Source organism: Mya arenaria, chromosome 17 (genome assembly GCF_026914265.1).
Source record: "Mya arenaria isolate MELC-2E11 chromosome 17, ASM2691426v1".
Classification (NCBI taxonomy): Eukaryota; Metazoa; Mollusca; class Bivalvia; order Myida; family Myidae; genus Mya; species Mya arenaria.
In genome coordinates this window covers 43,664,603-43,692,294 of record NC_069138.1, presented here as the reverse complement: position 1 = coordinate 43,692,294, position 27,692 = coordinate 43,664,603, and the positions used below count along the sequence as shown (strand labels likewise).

General features: G+C 39.9%; 2 protein-coding genes across 2 annotated transcripts in view; one reads left to right on the top strand and one right to left on the bottom strand.

Moving 5' to 3' along the window:
• The first annotated feature begins 643 nt into the window (after positions 1–643).
• Positions 644–7,913, top strand: LOC128222864 (paired box protein Pax-6-like). Its single transcript, XM_052932018.1, has 6 exons — positions 644–728; positions 1,383–1,529; positions 3,189–3,347; positions 5,523–5,777; positions 5,998–6,197; positions 7,235–7,913. Exons 2-6 carry the CDS (start codon positions 1,385–1,387, stop codon positions 7,469–7,471), a joined length of 996 nt encoding a protein of 331 aa, XP_052787978.1. The 5' UTR covers positions 644–728; positions 1,383–1,384; the 3' UTR covers positions 7,472–7,913.
• Positions 7,914–12,169: 4,256 nt separating this feature from the next.
• LOC128223078 (cholesterol 7-desaturase nvd-like) overlaps positions 12,170–27,692 on the bottom strand; it is a 25,725-nt gene continuing 10,202 nt past the window's right edge. The window contains exons 2-6 of the mRNA XM_052932313.1: positions 27,039–27,227; positions 23,400–23,578; positions 22,558–22,803; positions 18,703–18,876; positions 12,170–16,109 (exon numbers count right to left, since the gene is read on the bottom strand). Of these exons, the coding sequence (XP_052788273.1) occupies positions 15,942–16,109; positions 18,703–18,876; positions 22,558–22,803; positions 23,400–23,578; positions 27,039–27,227 (956 nt within the window). The 3' untranslated portion in view covers positions 12,170–15,941. The remainder of the gene's footprint in view (positions 16,110–18,702; positions 18,877–22,557; positions 22,804–23,399; positions 23,579–27,038; positions 27,228–27,692) is intronic.

Here is a 27,692-nt window from a genome sequence, read left to right as displayed (position 1 = left end):
AAAAGATATAATCACCGCCAAGCAAGTGTTAAATAATGGAAATGATCATGGACTATCATAGTCTACTTCATTGATGTATATATGTGGAAATAAACTTGTGTTCTGTTCTGTTCTGCAATTTCTTTCCTTAAAAATCGCACATGGTAAATATTTTCTTTTCAGTACATATTTTTTTATGTGTTCATATTAATGGATACATTGTTGAATTTTTAATGAAATACTCCAATTTTATTTGAATTTTTGTATAAAAAATGTATTGTTGTTTTTCAAGTTATAAATTACTTCAAGCCGTTTAAATCACCACATTATTACGAAGAAAATCTTGAAATAATAGTTTTAAATCTGTTGGTATTGTCGCAGTAATTACAAGAAAGATAACATCCAGTTCATGCAGAAAAAAACGGAACAAACATATTTTCAAGAAAGCCAGGGATACCAATCTGACAGCTATAGAATTTCAATTACATGATGATATTTGTCAACCCAGTGTTATCTGATTCTAAATGAACAAGATAATGCCTTAATTAACTCAATACACATCCCAGCCCAGGTGCGCTATGGCTAACGGTGCCTTATTGATTGGCGGTACCTTAAAAGGCGATGCATCTTCAAAGCAACATTAAACTTGCCCACAGTACACATTTAGTAACCCAGTTTCCTTTACACGTGTATAAATACACTGTAATGATACCGATGCCATATTTCACCGGAGATCGGCAGACAAACAGGTACTTCATTTTAATTTAATCACTTTGTTATTGTTTTGTTTTTAATGTTGTTTCATGTATTAATTTATTCAATTATTTGTTTTGTCTTTCATAGTAAACTGATTTATTAATTTGTTTCATTTATTCATTTGATTAATTTGTTTATCTAATGATGATTTTTGAAGATGCACTCTTACTCCCAAATAAGATTTGCCACAATTAATAATTTTGTTTTAATATTTCAAAAAGGATGAATAAAAGTGGAAAACAATGGTTTTCATGAAGGATACCGAGTTTAATTTGAAAGAAATGAGCATAAAACACGGTATTTCTAACTTATGAGACCAAAGTAAATCTTTTAGCACTCACCAATCAATTAATATTTTTGCAATTTCTGTTATTGAATACACGGTTACAATCTTGTTATCAGTAATTAATATTTTCCATAAATGCATTATTTAGTAAGAAGTTTAAGGTTTATCTGTCGAAACTGATGTTTGTTACAATGTGTATGTATTGATTTTTGAATAAGAGGCTCACTTAAGTTGATGCTCATCATTATTTTTTTCTCTTTGATTTTCATTATTCTTAATATTGCGATTTTCTTACTTAAATATGGTATTGTACATATTTCAAAAGTATCTTTACATAGAGTTTTATTTCTATCCAAAACAGCTATGCAGAGTTTTACCGACTACAGTAGATTGACGTCACTGTATCAGGACGTTTCACGAATGGCGGTACCGACGTCACAACTGACGTCAAGTCACCCGTTTACGTCACTGATGCCGGGAACTGGTTCTTTTGTAGATGGAATTATGGGTATGTAGTTTTATCTACACAAGAGTAATTCGTTCAAACTGCAAAATGTATGTTATAGCAACCTATAGAATGTGATTGATAAACACACAGACATTCATTAAATAAGCGTGCACCCGCCATGGTATTTGGCATTTAAAGTGAATCCTAAGGCCGCTATTCCACAAATGCGCATCTGCATCCATATCCGCGTCAGTGTCCGTACAACAATATATCGCTTCAGTACAAATAACCGAATCACCGCGTCCGTAGCTGGCCGTCCAGTCCAGTGAGCGATTTGTTGACGAATGCGTTCCAGTTGTGGACGAGTCAAGATTCTTAATTTAGCAAGTTCGATTCTACATATTTTAACGAAAAACTGATCGAACTAGTGTTGTAAACTTATATATTCTGTTGGTGAGTCGGAGTGAGCATCTTTTCCATTCCAGAGATAATAAGAATATAATGGACGTTTGCGTGAACACTCATGCCGGCAGGCCTCTTTCGTGACTCTATTCCGTTGAGTCTTCGTCTTATAAGATTGTTTTAACAGTACAATTCAACTAAACCTGCATCGGATCAACCAAGCCGGAAAAGTGCATTTTCTCCAGGAACTACACATTATCGCGCATCACCGGGCTAGCGAAACTGACAAAGCCTTAGTCAATAGAACATTATTCACAATCATTGTTAAATAAATTAATTCTAATCTATGAAAATATAACGCTGGTGATACGCAAATCAATTGTGTATGGCATAGACCTTACGGAATGGAGACACGAATTCAACTCCCCGAATTGAGTGTATTGACCATGGGGGGATAAACCAACACTGTTAAAATCAGGTATATTTACATGCTCCAGTAAGACTTAAATAATACCTTCAGGGAGGTTCCCCTTAATTAGTTGTATTCGGTTCCGGGTGGATTGCCATAAGTTGGCCCACCATGTACACCCCCAATCTAACTTCTGGACCCGCCCCTGTCTACTTACATGTATATGTGTTATGCCGTGTCTTAGTTTATTTGACGTTGAGCGTACAAACTATTTATCGTAAGTTATTAACTTGTTCTTTAACAACGGACTTTTAATACAACAGGGACGGACCACTTTTGTAAAGAACAAGCCTAAATTTGCGACCCACAGAGGGTTTTGCTCATGGTTTGTAAAATACATTTTTAAATCACGAAATAAAGTGTGGCAAATCATAAGAAGTGTTAAAACAAAACTACCAAATCTGGAACCCTTCAGCAAATGTTGATATTTGCTCAAATTTCGTCTTTGAAGACCACAATTTTCATTAGCGTTTATGACGCGATTGAAACTTTATAACGGCTGTGGTGTTGCGTGATTGGTTGATTGACATTATCACGTGATGTTACAGGTCAACATATCCATCTTAGTTAAAGTCCCGGTGGCCGTGTGGACTGACCGTTTTTTTTGTTGTTTTTTCTTGACGTGCGCTAACCCCACTAAAACCAAAATACTTTTTATTATGCTATAACTGTATTTTTTCTGCAATTTCGATATAGAGTAAAACAATGATAAAATAAGTGTGGGGAAAACTAAGTTTTGGTCCAAAAACATGAGCGAGTCACTTTCAGTGGGAACAATTATAGACATTCTCAATAATTTCACAAAAATAGAAAAGGAAATATGAAAATAAGTGTAACATCCCCTTCAGGTCGCTACTACGAGCCTTTAATGCAGTTGAGGCGGAGCGCTGTTGGTGGAAGCAAGCCGAAGGTGGCTACGCCCGAGGTGGTGGAGAAGATAGAGGGGTACAAGCGGGATAATCCAACCATCTTTGCCTGGGAGATCAGAGACACTCTCCTCACAGACGGTAGGTTACTGTGTAGATATGAGATCAGAGACACTCTCCTCACAGACGGTAGGTTACTGTGTAGATATGAGATCAGAGACACTCTCCTCACAGACGGTAGGTTACTGTGTAGATATGAGATCAGAGACAATTTCGTCACAAAAGTAGGTTACTGTGTAGATATGAGATCAGAGACAACTTCCTCACAAAAGTAGGTTACTGTGTAGATATGAGATCAGAGACAACTTCCTCACAAAAGTAGGTTACTGTGTGGATATGAGATCAGAGACAACTTCCTCACAAAAGTAGGTTACTGTGTGGATATGAGATCAGAGACAACTTCCTCACAAAAGTAGGTTACTGTGTAGATATGAGATCAGAGACAATTTCGTCACAAAAGTAGGTTACTGTGTAGATATGAGATCAGAGACAACTTCCTCACAAAAGTAGGTTACTGTGTAGATATGAGATCAGAGACAACTTCCTCACAAAAGTAGGTTACTGTGTAGATATGAGATCAGAGACAACTTCCTCACAAAAGTAGGTTACTGTGTAGATATGAGATCAGAGACAACTTCCTCACAAAAGTAGGTTACTGTGTAGATATGAGATCAGAGACAATTTCGTCACAAAAGTTGGTTACTGTGTAGATATGAGATCAGAGACAATTTCCTCACAAAAGTAGGTTACTGTGTGGATATGAGATCAGAGACAATTTCGTCACAGAAGTAATTTACTGTGTGGATATGAGATCAGAGACAATTTCGTCACAGAAGTAGGTTACTGTGTGGATATGAGATCAGAGACAGACTCCTCGCAGACGTTAGGTTACTGTACGGATATGAGATCAGAGACAGACTCCTAGCAGACGGTAGGTTACTGTATTGATATGAGATCAGAGACAGACTCCTCGCAGACGGTAGGTTACTGTATGGATATGAGGCCAGAGACAGACTTCTGACAGACGCTAGGTTACTGTATGGATATGAGATCAGAGACAGACCAGACGCTAGGTTACTGTATGGATATGAGGCCAGAGACAGACTTCTGACAGACGCTAGGTTACTGTATGGATATGAGATCAGAGACAGACCAGACGCTAGGTTACTGTATGGATATGAGGCCAGAGACAGACTTCTGACAGACGCTAGGTTACTGTATGGATATGAGATCAGAGACAGACCAGACGCTACGTTACTGTATGGATATGAGGCCAGAGACAGACTTCTGACAGACGCTAGGTTACTGTATGGATATGAGATCAGAGACAGACCAGACGCTAGGTTACTGTATAGATATGAGGTCAGAGACAGACTTCTGACAGACGCTAGGTTACTGTATGGATATGAGATCAGAGACAGACCAGACGCTAGGTTACTGTATAGATATGAGGTCAGAGACAGACTTCTGACAGACGCTACGTTACTGTATGGATATGAGGTCAGAGACAGACTTCTGACAGACGCTACGTTACTGTATGGATATGAGGTCAGAGACAGACTTCTGACAGACGCTACGTTACTGTATGGATATGAGGTCAGAGACAGACTCCTCCCATACGGTAGGTTACTGTATAGATATGAGGCCAGAGACAGGCTCCTCCCATACGGTAGGTTACTGTATAGATATGAGGTCAGAGACAGGCTCCTCCCATACGGTAGGTTACTGTATAGATATGAGGTCAGAGACAGGCTCCTCCTATACGGTAGGTTACTGTATAGATATGATGTCAGAGACAGGCTCCTCCCATACGGTAGGTTACTGTATAGATATGAGGTCAGAGACAGGCTCCTCCCATACGGTAGGTTACTGTATAGATATGAGGTCAGAGACAGGCTCCTCCCATACGGTAGGTTACTGTATAGATATGAGGTCAGAGACAGGCTCCTCCTATACGGTAGGTTACTGTATAGATATGAGGTCAGAGACAGGCTCCTCCCATACGGTAGGTTACTGTATGGATATGAGGTCAGAGACAGGCTCCTCCTATACGGTAGGTTACTGTATAGATATGATGTCAGATACAGACTCCTCCCATACGGTAGGTTACTGTATAGATATGAGATCAAAAACTGACTTTGCATATTAAACAAAATCTGATCAGTCAAGGTTACGTTAAGGTTGTGTATGGTAAAGGAACAACACATTAATGTTAATTTGTAATGTTGTTCTCCATTTTAACCATTGTCATTCCAGGAGTGTGCAGTACTCACAATGTGCCAAGTGTCAGCTCTATAAACCGGATATTGCGTAACAGGGCGGCTGAACGAGTAGCCCTAGAGTACACGAAGATCGCATCGAGGTCGCTGCTTCATATGTATTCGCCAATGTGGAACCTTGCATCACCACTTGACTACACATGCGCATTGGGTTCACCTGGTTCTTCCGGTGTGATGGAAGAAAATAAATTGAATACCTCCTCCGAAGTAGATCCAAATGAGGATATATCCGGTAATTATGAGGGACAACGAATATTACCAATTTTCTTTCTGATCATTTTGTTGGTTTTGTTGTGCAATCTTTAGTTGATTCAACATTTTAAAGACCTTTTTTTAGATATTCACTTGTTTTGCGTATAATATAATGCATGCTTAATTTTAATTTTAAGCATGGAACGCATATTTATTTTGTTTTTCTTCGTTATGTAAAAAGGGCAATATATGTTCAACAGTTGACGACAAAGATGAGAGTTATGGCTTGTTGCCATCAGACGACAGTCGCGTGCAGACGAAACTCCGCCGAAACCGCACCACATTCTCCCAGGAACAACTTGACGTTCTAGAACGAGAATTCTCCAAGAGCCACTATCCAGGAGTGTGTACGCGCGAAGACCTTGCCGCCAAAACTAGCCTTTCCGAGGCAAGGGTTCAAGTGAGTGTTTTTAGTAATTCTGAACGTATTGACTAACTAACATACAATTAATTACATTAAACTGGTATTCTTGTAAGAATATAGCTGCCATCTGATGTACAGACGTCACTCATATATTGTACTTAATGAATGGCCATTTTTAAATCGGTCCCTTATGCAGCGAAGTTTTTGTTTGTTTCTTTAACACTTCAAAACTAGGATATATATACATACTGTCACTTATTTTATATTTAACTGAACTTTTTATTTCAAGTTCATTCTAACCTATTTTGTGGTGTGGTCGGCGATAAGAGAGTGGTTATATATATCAGCAAGCTATTTTGAAGTGTTGTCTTAGTGCTGTTCCATTTATTGTCTAAATAAGGAACCATTTCCAACGTCATTGCCTTTACAAATCAAACTGTTGAAAAAATATATTTAAAAATCATTAACTGAGTGTAATTATTTTTAAACTGTATTTATAACTACACATACTTGTATCAATAACTACTCATATTTGTATGTATAACTATGCATATTTGTATATATATAACTACACATATTTTTATGTATAACTACACATATCTGTTTGTATAACAACACATTCCTGTACTTTATGTTAAACTACACATATATGTATTTATAACTACACACCTATACTTTGGGTATAATTACACATATGTGTATTATATGCATAACTACACATATTTGTTCTGTATGTATTACAACACATATTCATACTGTTTGTATAATTACACATATATGTGTGAGTTTGAAATAAAAAAAAATAAGGGGATGGTCGAAGTAGGGCAGTGAATTTTGGTTATTATAACAACTGGTTGATAATTGGTATGTATAAAAGAAATCTAAGAAAATAGTCCCTACTCTAAATATCTGTATTTTTTTACATTTTGCCATAAGTAAACTTTAACATGAACATGAGCTCGTCCATTGTTTTCAAGAGCTTGTTTTTCTATATATTTTTTTTTAACTGGGTGCACCCATTTCTGTTATTAATTGAATTGAGGAAATATATTTCAAGCTGATCTTCGTTTTAGGTCTGGTTCTCAAACAGAAGGGCAAAATGGCGACGACAACAGCGGGTGAGTTTCCTGCAGACGTCCCGACAGATGATCATGCAACTTCCGCTTCTTCCGTTACCGAGGAAACACGTCGTATGTATGGACACATCGACGTCACGAACATCCCCAATTGCTTCATCGATGACGTCATCACTTGCACTTGGCAGTTCTTCGTCTGCGTTTGACAGATTGGAATTCAGATCTAAGGAATAAACTGGGACATAATATTTTTAACAATAGAATGTTTATGATCAGTCTGTGCCTGTGGTGTGTGCATCATGTGACTGTTGGCTACACAATATAGTATGTATGTGTCTGTATGTATGTGTCTGTGTGTAGTGTATAAGGGAATGCTGATGGCTACACAATATAGTATGTATGCGTCTGTATGTATGTGTCTGTGTGTAGTGTATAAGGGAATACTGATGGCTACACGATATAGTATGTATGTATCTGTATGTATGTGTCTGTGTGTACTGTATAAGGGAATGCTGATGGCTACACAATATAGTATGTATGCGTCTGTATGTATGTGTCTGTGTGTAGTGTATAAGGGAATGCTGATGGCTACACAATATAGTATGAATGTGTGTGTATGTGTGTACTGTATAAGGGAATGCTGATGGCTACACAATATAGTATGTATGCGTCTGTATGTATGTGTCTATGTGTACTGTATAAGGGAATGCTGATGGCTACACAATATAGTATGTATGTGTATGTTTGTATGTGTCTGTTTGTACTGTATAAGGAAATACTGATGGCTACACAATATAGGATGTATGTGTATGTTTGTATGTGTCTGTTTGTACTGTATAAGGAAAACCTGATGGCTACACAATATAGTATGTATGTGTATGTTTGTATGTGTCTGTTTGTACTGTATAAGGGAATGCTGATGGCTACACAATATAGTATGTATGTGTATGTTTGTATGTGTCTGTTTGTACTGTATAAGGGAATGCTGATGGCTACACAATATAGTATGTATGTGTCTGTGTGTACTGTATAAGGGAATGCTGATGGCTACACACTATAGTATGTATGTGTCTGTGTGTACTGTATAAGGGAATGCTGATGGCTACACACTATAGTATGTATGTGTCTGTGTGTACAGTATAAGGAAATACTGACGGTTACACAATATAGTATGTATGTGTCTGTGTGTACAGTATAAGGAAATACTGATGGCTACACAATATAGTATGTATGTGTCTGTGTGTACAGTATAAGGAAATACTGATGGCTACACAATATAGTATATATGTGTCTGTGTGTACTGTATAAGGGAATGCTGATGGCTACACACTATAGTATGTATGTGTCTGTGTGTACTGTATAAGGGAATGCTGATGCCTACACACTATAGTATGTATGTGTCTGTGTGTACTGTATAAGGAAATACTGATGGCTACACAATATAGTATATATGTGTCTGTGTGTACTGTATAAGGGAATGCTGATGGCTACACAATATAGTATATATGTGTCTGTGTGTACTGTATAAGGGAATGCTGATGGCTACACAATATAGTATGTATGTGTCTGTGTGTACTGTATAAGGGAATGCTGATGGCTACACACTATAGTATGTATGTGTCTGTGTGTACTGTATAAGGGAATGCTGATGGCTACACACTATAGTATGTATTTGTATGTTTGTACTGTATAAGGGAATGCTGATGGCTACACACTATAGTATGTATATGTCTGTTTGTACTGTATAAGGAAATACTGATGGCTACACAATATAGTATGTATGTGTCTGTTTGTACAGTATAAGGAACTACTGACGGTTACACAATATAGTATGTATGTGTCTGTGTGTACAGTATAAGGAAATACTGATGGCTACACAATATAGTATGTATGTGTCTGTGTGTACAGTATAAGGGAATGCTGATGGCTACACAATATAGTATGTATGTGTCTGTGTGTACAGTATAAGGAAATACTGATGGCTACACAATATAGTATGTATGTGTCTGTGTGTACAGTATAAGGAAATACTGATGGCTACACAATATAGTATGTATGTGTCTGTTTGTACAGTATAAGGAAATACTAATGGTTACACAATATAGTATGTATGTGTCTGTTTGTACAATATAAGGAAATACTGACGGTTACACAATATAGTTTGTATGTGTCTATGTGTACAGTATAAGGAAATACTGATGGCTACACAATATAGTATGTATGTGTCTGTGTGTATGTGTCTGTTTGTACAGTATAAGGAAATACTGACGGTTACACAATATAGTATGTATGTGTCTGTTTGTACAGTATAATGAAATACTGATGGCTACACAATATAGTATGTATGTGTCTGTGTGTACAGTATAAGGAAATACTGATGGCTACACAATATAGTATGTATGTGTCTGTGTGTACAGTATAAGGAAATACTGATGGCTACACAATATAGTATGTATGTGTTTGTGTGTACAGTATAAGGAAATACTGACGGTTACACAATATAGTATGTATGTGTCTGTGTGTACAGTATAAGGAAATACTAATGGTTACACAATATAGTATGTATGTGTCTGTGTGTACAGTATAAGGAAATACTAATGGTTACACAATATAGTATGTATGTGTCTGTTTGTACAGTATAAGGAAATACTGACGGTTACACAATATAGTATGTAAGTGTCTGTTTGTATGCGTCTGTTTGTACAGTATAAGGAAATACTGACGGTTACACAATATAGTATATATGTGTCTGTGTGTACAGTATAAGGAAATACTGATGGCTACACAATATAGTATGTATGTGTCTGTTTGTACAGTATAAGGAAATACTGACGGTTACACAATATAGTATGTAAGTGTCTGTTTGTATGCGTCTGTTTGTACAGTATAAGGAAATACTGACGGTTACACAATATAGTATATATGTGTCTGTGTGTACAGTATAAGGAAATACTGATGGCTACACAATATAGTATGTATGTGTCTGTTTGTACAGTATAAGGAAATACTGACGGTTACACAATATAGAACAGAACAGAACAGAACAGAACAGAATTTTATTTAGACTTATGCTCATGCATCTCGTCATACACAAAGTATACAAATAATTATTACATACAATTTAACAATACAGTGGTCAACAATCAAAATCTGGAACGATGTCAAAGCAATATGGAGAATGTTCATTTGAAAAAAACATTTAGAAAACATAATTACTATATTAAACAATATAAACAACATAAACTTTAAGTCACTGCAAAAATATTTTAATTATACACGGTCATTAATTAAAAGAGTATGTATATGTCTGTTTGTACAGTATAAGGAACTACTGACGGTTACACAATATAGTATGTATGTGTCTGTGTGTACAGTATAAGGAAATACTGATGGCTACACAATATAGTATGTATGTGTCTGTGTGTACAGTATAAGGGAATGCTGACGGTTACACAATATAGTATGTATGTGTCTGTGTGTACAGTATAAGGAAATACTAATGGTTACACAATATAGTATGTATGTGTCTGTGTGTACAGTATAAGGAAATACTAATGGTTACACAATATAGTATGTATGTGTCTGTTTGTACAGTATAAGGAAATACTGACGGTTACACAATATAGTATGTAAGTGTCTGTTTGTATGCGTCTGTTTGTACAGTATAAGGAAATACTGACGGTTACACAATATAGTATATATGTGTCTGTGTGTACAGTATAAGGAAATACTGATGGCTACACAATATAGTATGTATGTGTCTGTTTGTACAGTATAAGGAAATACTGACGGTTACACAATATAGTATGTATGTGTCTGTGTGTACAGTATAAGGAAATACTGATGGCTACACAATATAGTATGTATGTGTCTGTTTGTACAGTATAAGGAAATACTGACGGTTACACAATATAGTATATATGTGTCTGTGTGTACAGTATAAGGAAATACTGATGGCTACACAATATAGTATGTATGTGTCTGTGTGTATGTGTCTGTTTGTATAGTATAAGGAAATACTGATGGCTACACAATATAGTATGTATGTGTCTGTTTGTATGTGTCTGTTTGTACAGTATAAGGAAATACTGATGGCTACACAATATAGTATGTATGTGTCTGTTTGTATGCGTCTGTTTGTACAGTATAAGGGAATACTGATGGTTACACAATATAGTATGTATGCGCTTGTTTGTACCGTTCATGGTAATCGAGACTTGGGTTATTTTGAAACATTTGCGTAGTGTTTGTTGAAATGAGTTTTTAAAGCATTCATTCACGTATGTTATATTGAATATGTTATATTTTGGCAATACTGATTTTGTTTGTACTAAATAGCTTTGAAATATGTCCTCATCAATGCACTTAAAATCAAACCAACACCTGGCTGGAGAAGGAAAGTACTCATATATATGGCTATACTTACATATACTTACAGTTCATGACCCAGTACCTAACTACACTGTCTCCATGTTTAAGTCTTCCTCTTTCTTATCAAGATAACACCTTTTGTAATCCCTGCGACTAGTTGCCTAAGTTCACTGCGTATCTCATATTGTGTGCGGTAAGGTTGTGATTACATCTGCTCGTTTTGGAAACGTCTGAATCGGCGTCACGTTTTGACATTTCATACACGAATGTCATAGCAACAAAGTCTAATTGTCTTCTGTTTGTACTGATGTACATTGTATATAATTAAACTGTTATTATTAAAGTTTTTTTTATAAAGCCCTGGTGTGGTTGTCCATATCCTTTAGCGGTCCTTAACGCTGTCGATATTTTTACCAAGTGGAACGGCATCGTTAATGTGAAGTTTGAATTGGTACCAGACTTGATTGTATCTCGAAGTGTTCAGACAGATATAATCACAGTCTCCTGCAAGTCCAATAGCGGCAGTGTTCCGACTATGAAATATAACCACAAGCAATCGTCTTCATTGTTCATGATTTTATTTTTAGTTGTTCATTTTGGGAAAACATGATATATACATTTACTAAGAACAAAATGACAAACGGTTTTCAAAAAGTATTTATAAAAGTATATAATGTTAGAAAACTACTCTGATGCAATTAGACGGATACATGCATTAACTACTACTCAATTTGGAAACAGGGGAGTAGGCATAGCATCGGTTCATTTCTAAGTATTTGAAATTATATTTTGGGATAATGGGATGGCAGCATTTTTCAAATCTGACGAACATTTATTTGGGTAAGTCTTAGGCATGCATTACCGAGTTTAATCAGATGAAAAAGAACCTGGACCAGTTGACAAAATATAATGTCAAACACCAAGCTGGTGAAATGGTTTTTAGTTCTCATTTACCAAATTAATTGAAAGAGTCTCTGCGCAATTCCAGGCCCATTGAGTTTGCTAAATGCATATTAATAACTATTGGCCATTACATATAGCCATTAAAAACAATAATTAAACTTAATAAATTAATTTCTAATACAAGTCTAGCGCCATTGTAAGAACCCCTTTGTATGTTCTTCAAAGTAAAGTAAAATAAAATTGTCCTAACAATAATTGACCAAAATAAAAGATTGTTTCAACTATAGTTTCAGATAGTGGTGACCTACTTTTGAATTCTAAATCTCCTAGTTACAAAAGTTTATATCTGCCATTTCAAAGTTGACAGCCGAATGATAATGGTCAATGTACAATGGTGTTCGTCATAGAATGTGAATAGTTCACTGGTGCATTGATAAGGCATTGTATACAAAATGAATATGCCTTACATCGCTAAAACAATGGTCATGTAAGTGTACAAAGAAAAACGTATAAATGGTGTCTAAAATAAACATGACCACCATAATAGCAAAACATAATTATGACTAAAATCTATCTTAATTATATATAAACACAATAACAAAATATCAAACAAAAATCTCGACATACGAATAGCATTTGTTCAAAACTCAATAAATCATAAATTATACTTAAGTATATACATGATTGTATAAAATATTATTTGCATTATTATAAAAAATAGGAATTAATGCGCCCAACACCTTGCTTATCGAACGCGTCAACATTATCTTGCCGAGTCTTGTGTTGCAGGTGTGTTAGTGTGCGTACGGCCAAATTTCGAAAAAGCCTTTGAATACCGCGTATCTAAAGGTTAGAAATACCCCCTTGAAATACCCCCTGGAAATACCCCCTAGGAGAAATCTTTCATATTGTTATTAAAAGCTGGAAGAAAGCGCACGATACGTAAAATCACAGCAAGTGACATGTTTAGGTTTAGATATTCAGATGGCAACTAATACAGTTTACAATTAGATCACGGCTGGTGACATGTTTACAGTAAGATCAAGCCTTGTGACATGTTTATAATTAGAGCACGGCTCGTGACATGTTTACAGTTAGATCACGGCTGTTGGCATGATTACAGTAAGATCACGGCTGTTGGCATGATTACAGTTATATCACGGCTGTTGGCATGATTACAGTTATATCACGACTGGTGACATATTTACAGTTAGATCATGGCTGGTGACATGTCTACAGTTACTAGTTAGATCACGGCTGTTGGCATGATTGCAGTTAGATCACGGCTGGTGACATGTTTACAGTTAGATCACGGCTGATGTCATGTGTACAGTTAGATCATGGCTGGTGACATGTTTACAGTTAGATCACGGCTGTTGGCATGATTGCAGTTAGATCACGGCTGGTGACATGTTTACAGTTAAATCACGGCTGTTGGCATGATTGCAGTTAGATTACGGCTGGTGACATGTTTACAGTTAGATCATGGCTGGTGACATGTTCATAGTTATCTCCTCCCTAGAAGTGAACGCCATGTTATCACATAAAGCTTTTGGAGCAAATATTGAACAAAGGCACCATGTCATAGGCTCTCTGTTATAGGCGCCATGTCATAGGCCCCATGTCATAGGCACCAGGTTATAGGCACGATGTCATAGGCGCCATGTCATAGGCGCTATGTCATAGGCACCAGGTTATAGGCACGATGTCATAGGCGCTATGTCATAGGCACCAGGTTATAGGCACGATGTCATAGGCGCCATGTCATAGGCGCTATGTCATAGGCACCAGGTTATAGGCACGATGTCATAGGCGCTATGTCATAGGCACCATGTCATAGGCACCATGTCATAGGCACCAGGTTATAGGCACGATGTCATAGGCGCTATGTCATAGGCGCTATGTCATAGGCACCAGGTTATAGGCACGATGTCATAGGCGCCATGTCATAGGCGCTATGTCATAGGCACCAGGTTATAGGCACGATGTCATAGGCGCTATGTCATAGGCCCCATGTCATAGGCACCATGTCATAGGCACGATGTCATAGGCGCTATGTCATAGGCACCAGGTTATAGGCACGATGTCATAGGCGCCATGTCATAGGCGCTATGTCATAGGCACCAGGTTATAGGCACGATGTCATAGGCGCTATGTCATAGGCACCAGGTCATAGGCACTATGTCATAGGCACTTTGTCATAGGCACCATGTCATAGGCGCCATGTCATAGGCACCTTTTTATAGGCACCATGTCATAAGCACCATGTCATAGGCAACATGGCATACTCGCCATGTCATAGGTACCTTGTTATAGGCACCATGTCATAGGCGCTATGTCATAGGCACCATGGCATAGACCCATGTCATAGGCACCATGGCATAGACCCATGTCATAGGCACCATGTTAGAGGCACCATGTATATGTAAATAAATATTCAATACATCCATTATAATACTATTTAATTCTACACCCTCAACAAGAAGCAACGGTATACCATGAGTTTTGGTACTAACTAGCAAACTTCTTCCCTTCCGAAATACTGTTTAAAAAAGGGTACCTCATATAAGATGCATTATGAAAAAACAACAACAAAGAAACATAACAAATACTAACACACAAGTCGTGCAATATAATGAAATATGAACGAAGCTGTGATTGTCACTCATTTACAATAAACGTCCTTTACACACTAAAATCGTTTTGTTATAGATAGATGGATCGTTCAAGACTAAAATAAATACAATGGAAATAATTTACAATGGCGATTAACACTTAAAGCAACATACTATTTCCATTCATGATTCGTGATCAATACGGAAATAAATGTCCTCTGGTATTTTTCAAGGTTATTAACAAGAATAAAACGTATACAGCCTCTTGCACAAGTGTTCGAGTATAAATAGATACATTATAAACAATGTGATTATCAAAATCGCATTTCATATAAGCATAAATATATTATATTAAATACAGTTTTACACGACAATACCCAACAGTCAGACAGGGCCCCAAATCTTAGATGGTTATTTGTGTGAGAAACTTAAGTAGCTTTTTCAGTAGGTTAGATTTCTAACTTAGTCTTGGTTAGTAAAGCTTTATCATGTGACTTAAGCTGTTACGAGAGACTCGAGCCGGCTTTTAACATACATTCAAAGAAAAAAGAATCATTTGCACCAACAATAGAACGCCATGAAATGAAGCATGATTGTGCGAATTTAAGTAAACCTAAATAATTATTGATTTAATGGTATTCTTCACAATGCTATATTTAGACTAAAAGAAAACCAGTCAAGTCTACAGCAGTTAAGACGCCTACAAATAAACCCGAGGTACCTAACACACATTTACTATGTCCATAATTGTCATCTGTTTTCGCGACAAAACAGCAACAAACAAACTGGTTTTCAGAACGGGATAATTTCTCAGATCACCAGTCCATGTCGTTCTTCTGGAACGTGAGTCTTGGGGAGTTTTTGGAGTAGAACATGGAGTACCAGCGACGGTGTCGGGCAATAAGACTGTCCTCCTTGGATTTGGCGAATACTGGTTTGGCTGCGTACGTCTTATTGTTCCAGATCATGATGTCTCGCTCCACCTGGAAGAGGGGGAATGATAAAGAAATTAAGATGACACACTTTTACACCACAATAGTTGCGGCATGATCCAGTGTGATGCAAAGGCTCGACATTCAGTTACAACTCTGTAATATTAACGCCACACAAAACCCGAGTAATTGAGATTATTAACGAGTGCTTTAGCTGTACACTGTCAAATAAATAGCGTACGGTAAAAGCGAAAGTGAATAGCGTTGTAATTCAGTGTGTGAATTAATACCATGTGATAAATTACGTCATATATGCTACGCCGGATGGAAACATTTTGCTTAAAATGAAGACTTAAAACAAGGATAACTTTTCTTTTTCTACACCGTTCTAAATGTCTATGCGATTAAAGAGCACCGCCTTGTAACGCCGCATGACAGCATCGCATTTTCAACGCATAAACAGAACTTTCTTATGTGGCAAAAAGGCACACTTTCGCCGCATAGAAAACCAATTAAAATGCATACTAGTACAATAGTGGTTGATAAAGTTTCATCAAGATCGGACTTAGTTTTTTGTGTCCATTTAACCAAGCTTTGAACTAGACTTTTTGAGACGTAAATTCTGACAAAGATTTAGTAAGATCGGTTTAAATGTAAACCAAACCAATTGATCTTTCTGCGAAAACGTTTGAAATGAGGTTTGGTCCGACTAATGGCGGGAATATATGTTACGACAACACACAACACCGTCATTTGGGATAATCATAAAATTGAATCACCTTATGACGTAACATATATTCTCGCCTTTTTGTCAGACTGACGGGCATGTACCCTTGAAAATGCGCACTTTCAACGCCATTTCTAACGTTTCTAGAAGAGTCAATTGTTAACGACGGGCAAACAGCAGAAATCCAACAATCCTCACAGCTCCACATGTGCTCTTTGTGCTCAGATGAGCTAAGAAATATTTCAATGTCAAGAACCACTGGTAATTGTGCGATTGTGAAATTTCACGTCTAGGTCATCAGCGTATATCTCCGGTTACCAGGGCAACGAAAGGAACACTTTTGAAAATGATATTGTTTCCAAAAATGTCAACACAACATTAGTTTTGGGCACTTGAACAAGACGACTCAGATGCCTGATATAGGGTCATCATGGACGTCTTATTTCATTGATTGTGTTTTTATGCACTTGTCATTTGTACCGGTAATCAAGAAAACGTAGATGTAAACACTCCAAGGGGAGTAATAAATTATTTTCAACTTTCAATTTTGGTTCAACTTTAAAATATTACTTTAAATTTGACCAATTTCCTACCTATTTTTCCCTTTTTATTTTCTTCAAAATGACAGTTTTATTCTACGCCCTAATCTTAATCATCATCATAATCAACAACATCATCATCACCACAATCACAACCACCACCACCATCATCATCCCCACAACTATCATCATCATAATTATCATCATCATCATCATCATCATCATCATCATCATCATCATCATCATCATCATCATCATCATCATCATCATCATTCATCATCAACGTCATCACCATCGTTTTTGTTGAAATTTTAGAACTCTATTTTTTAGCTTTATAATAAATGGTTTAGTTAATTCTCTTTATGTGGCAAATTGGCACAGTTGCGCCCCATATAAGCAAGTTCTGCTTTATGAATTGAGCGTCGTCGCATAAACGTGGTCGCCCTGTTTATGCGTTGAAAATCACCGCATAAACGGAAAAAAACAACACGTTTATGCGGCGATGCTGCTATGCGGCGTTACACCGCCTCCGTTTTGTTACCGGAGTTTGATTAGGTGATTAGTTTCTTCAAACTCTTCGACATTGTTCCAATATAATGTTTTGATAGTGCTCCATCGGGCGGCGGTTTGGCGAAAACGTTAGTCGAATTTTAAGAAACTAAACTCTCAATCAAACTCTGGTAAAAGACCGAAGGCGGGCTCTGTGAGCTGCGTAGACTGCGCTATGCTTCATTTAAAATGGTGAAGAACTAGTAAAGCTATCTTTGTTTCAAGTCTTCATTCGAAGCAAAATATTGCCTTCCGACGTAGCATTTATGACGCAATTTATCACGTGGTATACACACCCTGTAATATGTCCACACGGTTGCGATAGATCGGCTACGCCCATTCAACATGATACCATTCCGATAGGGGAATTAATTTGTTCACGACAACAGAGTAAACACTTTCAAAATTGGTACACCATTTTTTGGTTTGATGTAATCATTCTAGCTGGAGTACTTGTAATACATTTACATGTGTTGACAGACGATAACTGTACGAACAGCTCGCGAGAAACTTCTTTTTTTTCAAAAAAAGACAAGCAGGTCTAGTCTCGAGGCAACAAAACCAAGTGTTCATCAAAATGTGACAATAACACAACCTTGTATGGGACTGCATGCGCACTTAAAACAAAATTACAACCATCATGATCCAGAAAATTTGGTTTGAAAGTGTCCTTACACACACTCGCCGTACATGAAGAACTTGGTAAAGAAGTTGGGCAGCGTTATGCTAAGATTTTCATCTTAGATGGGTGTCCAATCTTCCCAATGAGGATAGGAGCACCTTAAACAAATACAGTTTAACCGAACCCAAACCTAGCTTATCTACGTACCTGCACACATTCACCGTACATGAAGAACTTGGCAATGAAGTTTGGCACAGACCAGTGGATGTAGATGTTGTGGACGAGTTTCTGAACCAAGGGCTCCGTGGGCGTCAGTGACTGGATAAACACACCCCGCCCGAAGAAGCTTTCAAACTTCAGGTACACTATCGCCGGCCCGATCTGAAAAACGATTTTATTATTTGATTGATATGTTTATTTTCTGTGATATCAAGATAAACATGGTTCATACAGTGAATACGCCCCGCCTGCAAACAAACTTGAGTCAATATAAAGAAGTTGGCATGTACCGCTGCACCCATGTTTCGATATTTGGACGTTACCGTGCGCTAATGTTTCAATGTTGGGACGATGGCGTTCGCTCCGCTGCGCTCATGTTTCAATGTTGGGACGATGGCGTTAGCTCCGCTGCGCTCATGTTTCAATGTTGGGACGATGATGTTCGCTCCGCTGCGCTCATGTTTCCATGTTGGGACGATGGCGTTCGCTCCGCTGCGCTCATGAATCAATGTTGGGACGATGGCGTTCGCTCCGCTGCGCTCATGGTTCAATGTTGGGGAGATGGCGTTATCTCAGCTGCGCTCATGTTCAACCTTGGCAGTGAGGGTGCGCTCGTGTTTCAATGTTGGGACGATGGCATTAGCTCCGCTGCGCTCATGTTTCAATGTTGGAACGATGGCGTTAGCTCCGCTGCGCTCATGTTTCAATGTTGGGACGATGATGTTCGCTCCGCTGCGCTCATGTTTCAATGTTGGGACGATGGCGTTCGCTCCGCTGCGCTCATGGTTCAATGTTGGGGAGATGGCGTTATCTCACCTGCGCTCATGTTTCAACCTTGGCAGTGAGGGTGCGCTCGTGTTTCAATGTTGGGACGATGGCATTAGCTCCGATGCGCCCATGATTCAATCTTGGGACGTTGGCGTTCGCTCCGCTGCGCTCATGTTTCAATGTTGGGGAGATGGCGTTATCTCCGCTGCGCTCATGTTTCAATGTTGGGACGATGGCGTTCGCTCCGCTGCGCCCGTGTTTCAATGTTGGAACGTTCGTGTTCGCTCCGCTGCGCTCATGTATCAATGTTGGGACGATGGCGTTAGCTCCGCTGCGCCCATGTTTCAATATTGGGAGGACGGCGTTCGCTCCGCTGCGCTCATGTTTCAATCTTGGGAGGTTGGTGTTCGCTCCGCTGCGCTCATGTTTCAATGTTGGGACGTCGGTGTTCGCTCCGCTGCGCCCGTGTTTCAATGTTAGGACGTTGGTGTTCGCTCCGCTGCGCTCATGTTTCAATCTTGGAACGTGTGTGTCGCTCGGTTGCGCCCGTGCTTCAATCTTAGGATGTTGGTGTTCGCTCCACTGCGCTTATGTTTCAATTTTGGGGCGTTGGTGTTCGCTCCACTGCGCTCATGTTTCAATGTTGGGACGTCGGTGTTCGCTCCGCTGCGCCCGTGTTTCAATGTAAGGACATTGGCGTTCGCTCCGCTGCGCTGAGGTTTCAATCTTGAGACGGTGGTGTTCGCTCCGCTGCGCTCATGTTTCAATCTTGGGACGGTGGTGTTCGCTCCGCTGCGCTCATGTTTCAATGTTGGGACGTCGGTGTTCGCTCCGCTGCGCCCGTGTTTCAATGTTGGGACGTTGGTGTTCGCTCCGCTGCGCTCATGTTTCAATCTTGGGACGTGTGTGTCGCTCCGCTGCGCCCGTGTTTCAATGTTGGGACGTTCGTGTTCGCTCCGCTGCGCTCATGTTTCAATCTTGGAACGTGTGTGTCGCTCGGTTGCGCCCATGCTTCAATCTTAGGATGTTATGTTCGCTCCACTGCGCCAATTTTTCAATCTTGGGACGTTGGTGTTCGCTCCACTGCCCTCATGTTTCAATCTTGGGACGTTGGTGTTCGCTCCACTGCCCTCATGTTTCAATCTTGGGACGTTGGTGTTCCCTCCACTGCGCTCATGTTTCATTCTTTGGACGCGCTGATGTTTCAATGTAAGGACAATGCGTTCGCTCCGCTGCGCTGAGGTTTCAATCTTGGGACGATGGTGTTCGCTCCGCTGCGCTCATGTTTCAATGTAAGGACATTGGTGTTCGCCCCGCTGCGCTGAGGTTTCAATTTTGGGACGGTGGTGTTCGCTCCGCTGCGCTCATGTTTCAATGTAAGGACATTGGCGTTCGCTCCGCTGCGCTGAGGTTTTAATCTTGAGACGGTGGTGTTCGCTCCGCTGCGCTCATGTTTTAATCTTTGGACGCATTATGTGCTCACAGAGTTTAATGAAATATTGATAAGATTTATTTAATTCATTACCGCTTTTAAATTGGAGTTAAACAAAACCAAAGCATACGTTTATTTTCATCTTACATGCTGGCAGGAGATGTAAACATCATACTAGAAGTAATTAAATGTCATGGATGGGCCCTGAATTTCCCGATATCAATCTCATTCAAGTGCTTAAAATGAATGGTGATATTTACATTTCTTAAATCTGAATTTCGAAGAGGGAAAACATGTCTTTTGAAATGTTTAACCTTTTATCGAAAGTACCACTTTATTACAACGTGATCATTCTCTAAAGCAATTGAATCGTGAAACTGTATGAATGTTCTTTTTTGTAAATCATTCTGGAACACTTCATAATCAGTGGCGTAGCTATATATTGGCCTTGTAGGCCTTGGCCTACAACTTTTTGAAAAATGATAAAAAGTTAAATAACCAAAAAAATGCAACTTAAAGCTATCCAAACACTTTGAACAAAAGATTGTTTTATTTCAACCCTGGCAAGTTTGGTGTTTATTCAAACTACGTGTAGAGCCTATTACTTGGTTATATTGTAATCATTGCAGGTATAATTGAGAGTGTGTAATGTGCATATAAAAAGTCCCCAAACTCACATATTCGGAATCATCGGGTCTACAAGTTTTTTAGGCCCTAGCTACACCCCTGATAGTATGTTTTAATTTAGAAGTCATTGAGCAAACTTTGTTATAACATTTTACAATGTTATACCTTTCAGGTTCTTGTTGTATTTTAAATATATGTTCACTGAATTAGTTTTTCAAGTAATGCAGCGTATATATTATCCGACGTAAATAATTTTAAAAGGGAAGTAACTTTGTTTGATATTGTTTGTAAGTTGCGCAAGAGTATTGACCCTTTGATTGTTCGTGATAGTATCACAATACTGGTACCATTTTACTGCACCCATAAACCACTGGCACCGGATTTTCAAACTTAATCATTTTTTAAAAAAATCAAAAAAAAATCTTATAATTCCTTACTAAAAAATATTTTTTTACATATTCGGTATTATAATTTTAAGTAAGGAATTATAAGATGTTTTTTTGATTTTTTAAAAAAATGATGCCAGTGCCATAAACCTTATTATTGTAACTATACACGAAGTATCATTTCAATCATGAGGATTATCCAATAGTGGGCGAAATTTCGAAGTAAATACTAAGAGTGACATAGTCTCGCCGATAACTTTCATTGAAATCGAGTTTCCACATCTTCCAGGAAAATAATCCAATCACCTGGGAATTCTCTGTTCAACAAAATACCACTCCTCTTTGTATGAAACCACTGTAATATGAGTTCTGCCAAGCATTCAAAACAAGAAATTGTTAAATTATACAAAAAAGTGAACTAAAAAATGGTCCTGAAATTAAAAATAAGGAAAAAGTACCAAAAAAAAAAGATTTGTGTACAGACAGAAAATATTTTAGCCTATATATAATTTTATGGTGTTTTTCGATTATTGTGCGCTTCTAAAATGTCTGAACAGAATATTTTTTCACAAGTATAGCGTTTTGACCGCTAAACGCCTTACAAAACAATACCTGGAACCAACCACTTACCTGGAAAGCATGAACGTTCAGCTTCACAAAGGGTAGGCTGATACCAAATAGGGACAGGTCATGGGTGAGCTTGATCTCCCCTATATGTTCCTCTGGCTTGGGCATCTGGGACCAGGAGGCGGTCCAGTTGTGCTTGCCCCAGTTGAAGTACTTGCTCCACATCTGCGTCAAGTCGTAGCCTGCAGCGATAAACGGCTGATGGACCTGGATCAGATGGAACACGTCCGCGCCGTTCTCCGGGATCTCCTGCGAGAGAGCAAAATACACTGAGACAATGGTCTTTTGTGTGGACTCAAAATGAGACCAACCATGTACAGGCCTTACTTGTCGACATAACGTGCAGATTGTTCAGCACGTTGTTAAAGTTAACAACGATATTAAAGGCACCTTTGTTAACTTAACATTGTGAACTATTATATGGTTTGCTCATACATTTGCATACATCAAGTACAGCTGAGACCGTTGTTTCAAACCGTATAGCAATAATGCAGACCGCATGTACATCCATCCAATTAGCACTGCAGAAACGATTTTAAAGTTAACAACGTTGTTAACTTTAACAAAGTTCTGAACAATCGGCCCAATATCTTAAATAGGCTTGTTATCGTGCTATATATGGTATCTAACTATTGTACAAATATAAAGAAAGAAAGATAGATACTTTTGATTCCTCCATAAGTGAAGAGATTAACATATATACAGATGAATACAAAGCATATATACGCACATCGATGATATGATGTACACGAACATCAAACGAATATTATGATATTATATAGATGGATATTACGAATATAAAACATTTTTCATATGTTTCATATGTATCCCTGTGAAGCCTCTACCTCTATGTGTGAGTTGATGTAGTGTTCGGTGCGGCCCTTGTACTGCCACTCGCCAGACGTGATCTCCTCTAGCTCCATTGGCGTCCACGTAGGCTCCGCCCCCTCGGCATGGAACCACATATACACCCAACCGTTCAACTCCATGGTCGTGTACGACTTGATATTAGCCACTTCCGGTACTGAAATATAGAACATATTCAGTACAATAAGAAAATAGCAAAACTTTTTAATAACGAATAAATATCGAAACTCAATCAAGAACAATGAAACGTAACGGAATGATTGAAGACGATCGTGGTACACGATTGAACCGCATAAACCCTGATACACAGACGGTACACAGTCACCCCGGTACACAGTCACCCCGGTACTTAGTCGCCAAGACCCCCGGTACACAGACGCCTAGACCCCCGGTACATAGACGCCTAGGCCCCCAGCACACAGTCGCCTAGGTCCCCGGTACACAGTCACCTAGACCCCCAGTACACAGACGCCTATACCCCGGTACACAGCACAGACGCCAAGACCCCCGATACACAGTCACTTGACCCACAGTACACACACGCCTAGAACCCCGGTACACAGACGCCTAGACACCCGGTACACAGACGCCTTTACCCCGGTACACAGACGCCTGGACCCCCGGTACAGAGACGCCTAGACACCCGGTACATAGAGGCCTAGACCCCCGGTACACAGACGTGTGGACCCCCGGTACACAGTCACCTAGACCCCTGGTACACAGACGCCTATACCCCCGGTACACAGCACAGACGCCTAGACCCCCGGTACACAGACGCCTAGACCCACGGTACACAGATGCCTAGACACACGGTATACAGTCACCTAGACCCACGGTACACAGTCATTTAGACACCCGGTACACAGTCGCCTAGACCCCCGGTACACAGCACAGACGCCTGGAACCCCGGTACACAGACGCCTAGACACCCGGTACATAGACGCCTAGACCCCCGGTACATAGACGCCTAGACCCCCGGTACACAGACGCCTAGACCCACGGTACACAGTCAGCTAGAACCCCGGTACACAGCCACCTAGACACCCGGTACACAGACGCCAAGACCCCCGGTACACAGACGCCTAGACCCCCGGTAAACAAACGCCTAGACACCCGGTACACAGACGCCTAGACCCCCGGTACATAGACGCCTAGGCCCCCGGTACACAGTCACCTAGACACCCGGTACACAGACGCCTAGACCCCCGGTACACGGACTCCAAAACGCCCGATACACAGTCACCTTGACCCACGGTACACAGACGCCTAGACCCCCGAGACACAGACGCCTAGACCCCCGGTAAACAGACGCCTAGACCCCCGGTACACAGACGCCCAGACCCACGGTACACAGTCACCTAGACTCACGGTACACAGATACCTAGACCCACGGTACACAGATGCCTAGACCCACGGTACACAGATGCCTAGACCCACGGTACACAGTCACCTAGACCCACGGTACACAGTCACCTAGACCCACGGTACACAGATGCCTAGACCCACGGTACACAGTCACCTAGACCCACGGTACACAGTCACCTAGACCCACGTTACACAGATGCCTAGACCCACGGTACACAGTCACCTAGACCCACGGTACACAGTCACCTAGACCCACGGTACACAGACGCCTAGACCCACGGTACGCAGATGCCTAGACCCACGGTACACAGTCACCTAGACCCACGGTACACAGTCACCTAGACCCACGGTACACAGATGCCTAGACCCACGGTACACAGATGCCTAGACCCACGGTACACAGATATCTAGACCCACGGTACACAGTCACCTAGACCCACGGTACACAGTCACCTAGACCCACGGTACACAGATGCTTAGACCCACGGTACACAGATGCCTAGACCCACGGTACACAGATATCTAGACCCACGGTACACAGTCACCTAGACCCACGGTACACAGATGCCTAGATACCCGGTACACAGATGCCTAGACCCACGGTACACAGATGCCTAGACCCACGGTACACAGATGCCTAGACCCACGGTACACAGATGCCTAGACCCACGGTACACAGATATCTAGACCCACGGTACACAGTCACCTAGACCCACGGTACACAGATGCCTAGATACCCGGTACACAATCACCTAGACCCACGGTACACAGATGCCTAGACCCACGGTACACAGACGCCTAGACCCACGGTACACAGATGCTTAGACCCACGGTACACAGATGCTTAGACCCACGGTACACAGATGCTTAGACCCACGGTACACAGATGCTTAGACCCACGGTACACAGATGCTTAGACCCACGGTACACAGACGCCTAGACCCACGGTACACAGATGCCTAGATACCCGGTACACAATCAATTACCCCCGATATACAGACGCATAGAAAGCTAGGTATTCAGACATACACCGTGCAATGTTTCAATTATGTTTCAGTGAACTTTTACGGAACCTATCATTTAAGTCGCATGTGCTCAAGTGGATTCATAACTGTGATTACAAGGGCCTACGGTTTTAAAGACGTTTTAAGTCAAATCGCTCAGAAAGTGTTAGCTGACAGATCCGACTTTCCTAGCAGGAATCTGCCTTATAATCGCTTTTTAGCATGTTTTCCATACACTATTTCCTTCTCAATTTGATCAATAAGAATAAGCTTCAGCTGCGACCTTCTGTCATGCAGAGCCATGTCCCCGTGTGCTAATAAGGCTTTGCGGTGTGTGGATTTGAAGTAAAGATTCGTAGTCTGTTTATACGACATCCGCGGAAAATAGTTTAAGGTGTGAGATTGATCAGGGGTAAACAGTATCATCTGGTCATACAACGGGAGACACTGATTCAGCTTACATGACGTATATAATAAAATTATTAACTTCGTTCGCGTGGTTATTGCATGGATACCACAGCTCGTTGTCTATCCTATTCTTAATCAATACACCATTTATAATCATAATACTTAAACCAAATCGTCTGTAAGCTAAACTGGGAAAACACGCTGTGACACGTATTATATTATACCCACTGCTAGAGAGAGAGGGTTGTATAACTTCGCACATGTACTGTACTAGTATTTGAACCTTGTGTCAATAGTTTTTACAATGGCAAAGCCATACTTAATTATTGGTATTTTAGGCCGAACACAATTGGAATAATTTTACATAGGGTTATGTCACCGTAATGTTTAAAACGTTTGACTCCTTGAACCTTTGACCGTTATACTGTTTGTCCATCTATCCAAGACATACAAAAATCAGCAGAACATTTAGGGGCGTCGGGTTTTCTTTCAACAGTAGATCGCCGTCATTTTTAAAATACCATACAAAGATGTGAATAGCAATTTTCCTCCAATATCCACTTATTACTTACTTTACCTCGTGTGCTCTTTACAATATTAGAACAGGCAATGAATAGCGTATCAATTTCCATCGTTTTCTGAGAATCCTAACAAGGAAACATATTTGATCTCTTTCTGAAACTGTTAAATAACTAGTTGAAAGTGACCTATTTGAAGTCAGTGCCGGTCGTCTTTGAGAAGGGGTGGTCAAATACTAGAGAACAAGTACCAGGTACAACATCCGTTCTGGGATAAACATTTACATGGAAAACCATTCCAGTTTATATAAAATCCACCTACCTTTATCACTGTAGGGTATGTGTGTACATTTGCCATCATCCCCTCGGAACTTCCACCCGTGGAAGGGGCACTCAATACAGTCCCCGGAGACGCGGCCCCCGACCCCCAGATTTGCGCCCATGTGGGGACAGTAGGCATCCACAGCGTGAACATTGCCCTTCTCGTCCCTGAACACTGCTAGCTGGATACCTGGAATGGAACAGCCGACTGTTAGCAACACGTAAACCTTCAGAGGTTAGCTCGTTATGAGAGAAGCAAGAATAGGTGATGCATATATGTCGTCTTTCACGCCTGGACACCGGTAACTGAGGGCCTGACCCCAATTTCTCAAAACATCATAAGATTATTTGTAAACGTAAAAGCAAAATCATCTTTATGATATTCACGATAAACTGATTTTGATTTAGTAAAATAAAGATTGAATAAAAAAACGGCTTAATAAAAAATTAAGCTACTAAGCTTGTTTACTCTTAAGAACTATCGAGAACTTGGGGCCAGTATACTAGCCACGTGTGATCCTTTGGCGGTAAGCTCCCTGTCGTCGTTACAACAGTAAGTAACGTCATTCACTGTCGCCATTTAGACTTGAAACAAAACAGCTAACTGTCAGAAATACGCATCATATAAGATTTTGCGCTTTCGGTGACTATAGAT

Coding starts and splice junctions, on each gene's coding strand:
- LOC128222864 (XM_052932018.1), top strand. CDS start 1,385: ATGCAGAGTTTTACCGACTACAGTAGATTGACGTCACTGTATCAGGAC. Junction 3,348..5,522: donor AGACACTCTCCTCACAGACG/GTAGGTTACTGT, acceptor TTGTCATTCCAG/GAGTGTGCAGTACTCACAAT. Junction 6,198..7,234: donor TTTCCGAGGCAAGGGTTCAA/GTGAGTGTTTTT, acceptor TCTTCGTTTTAG/GTCTGGTTCTCAAACAGAAG.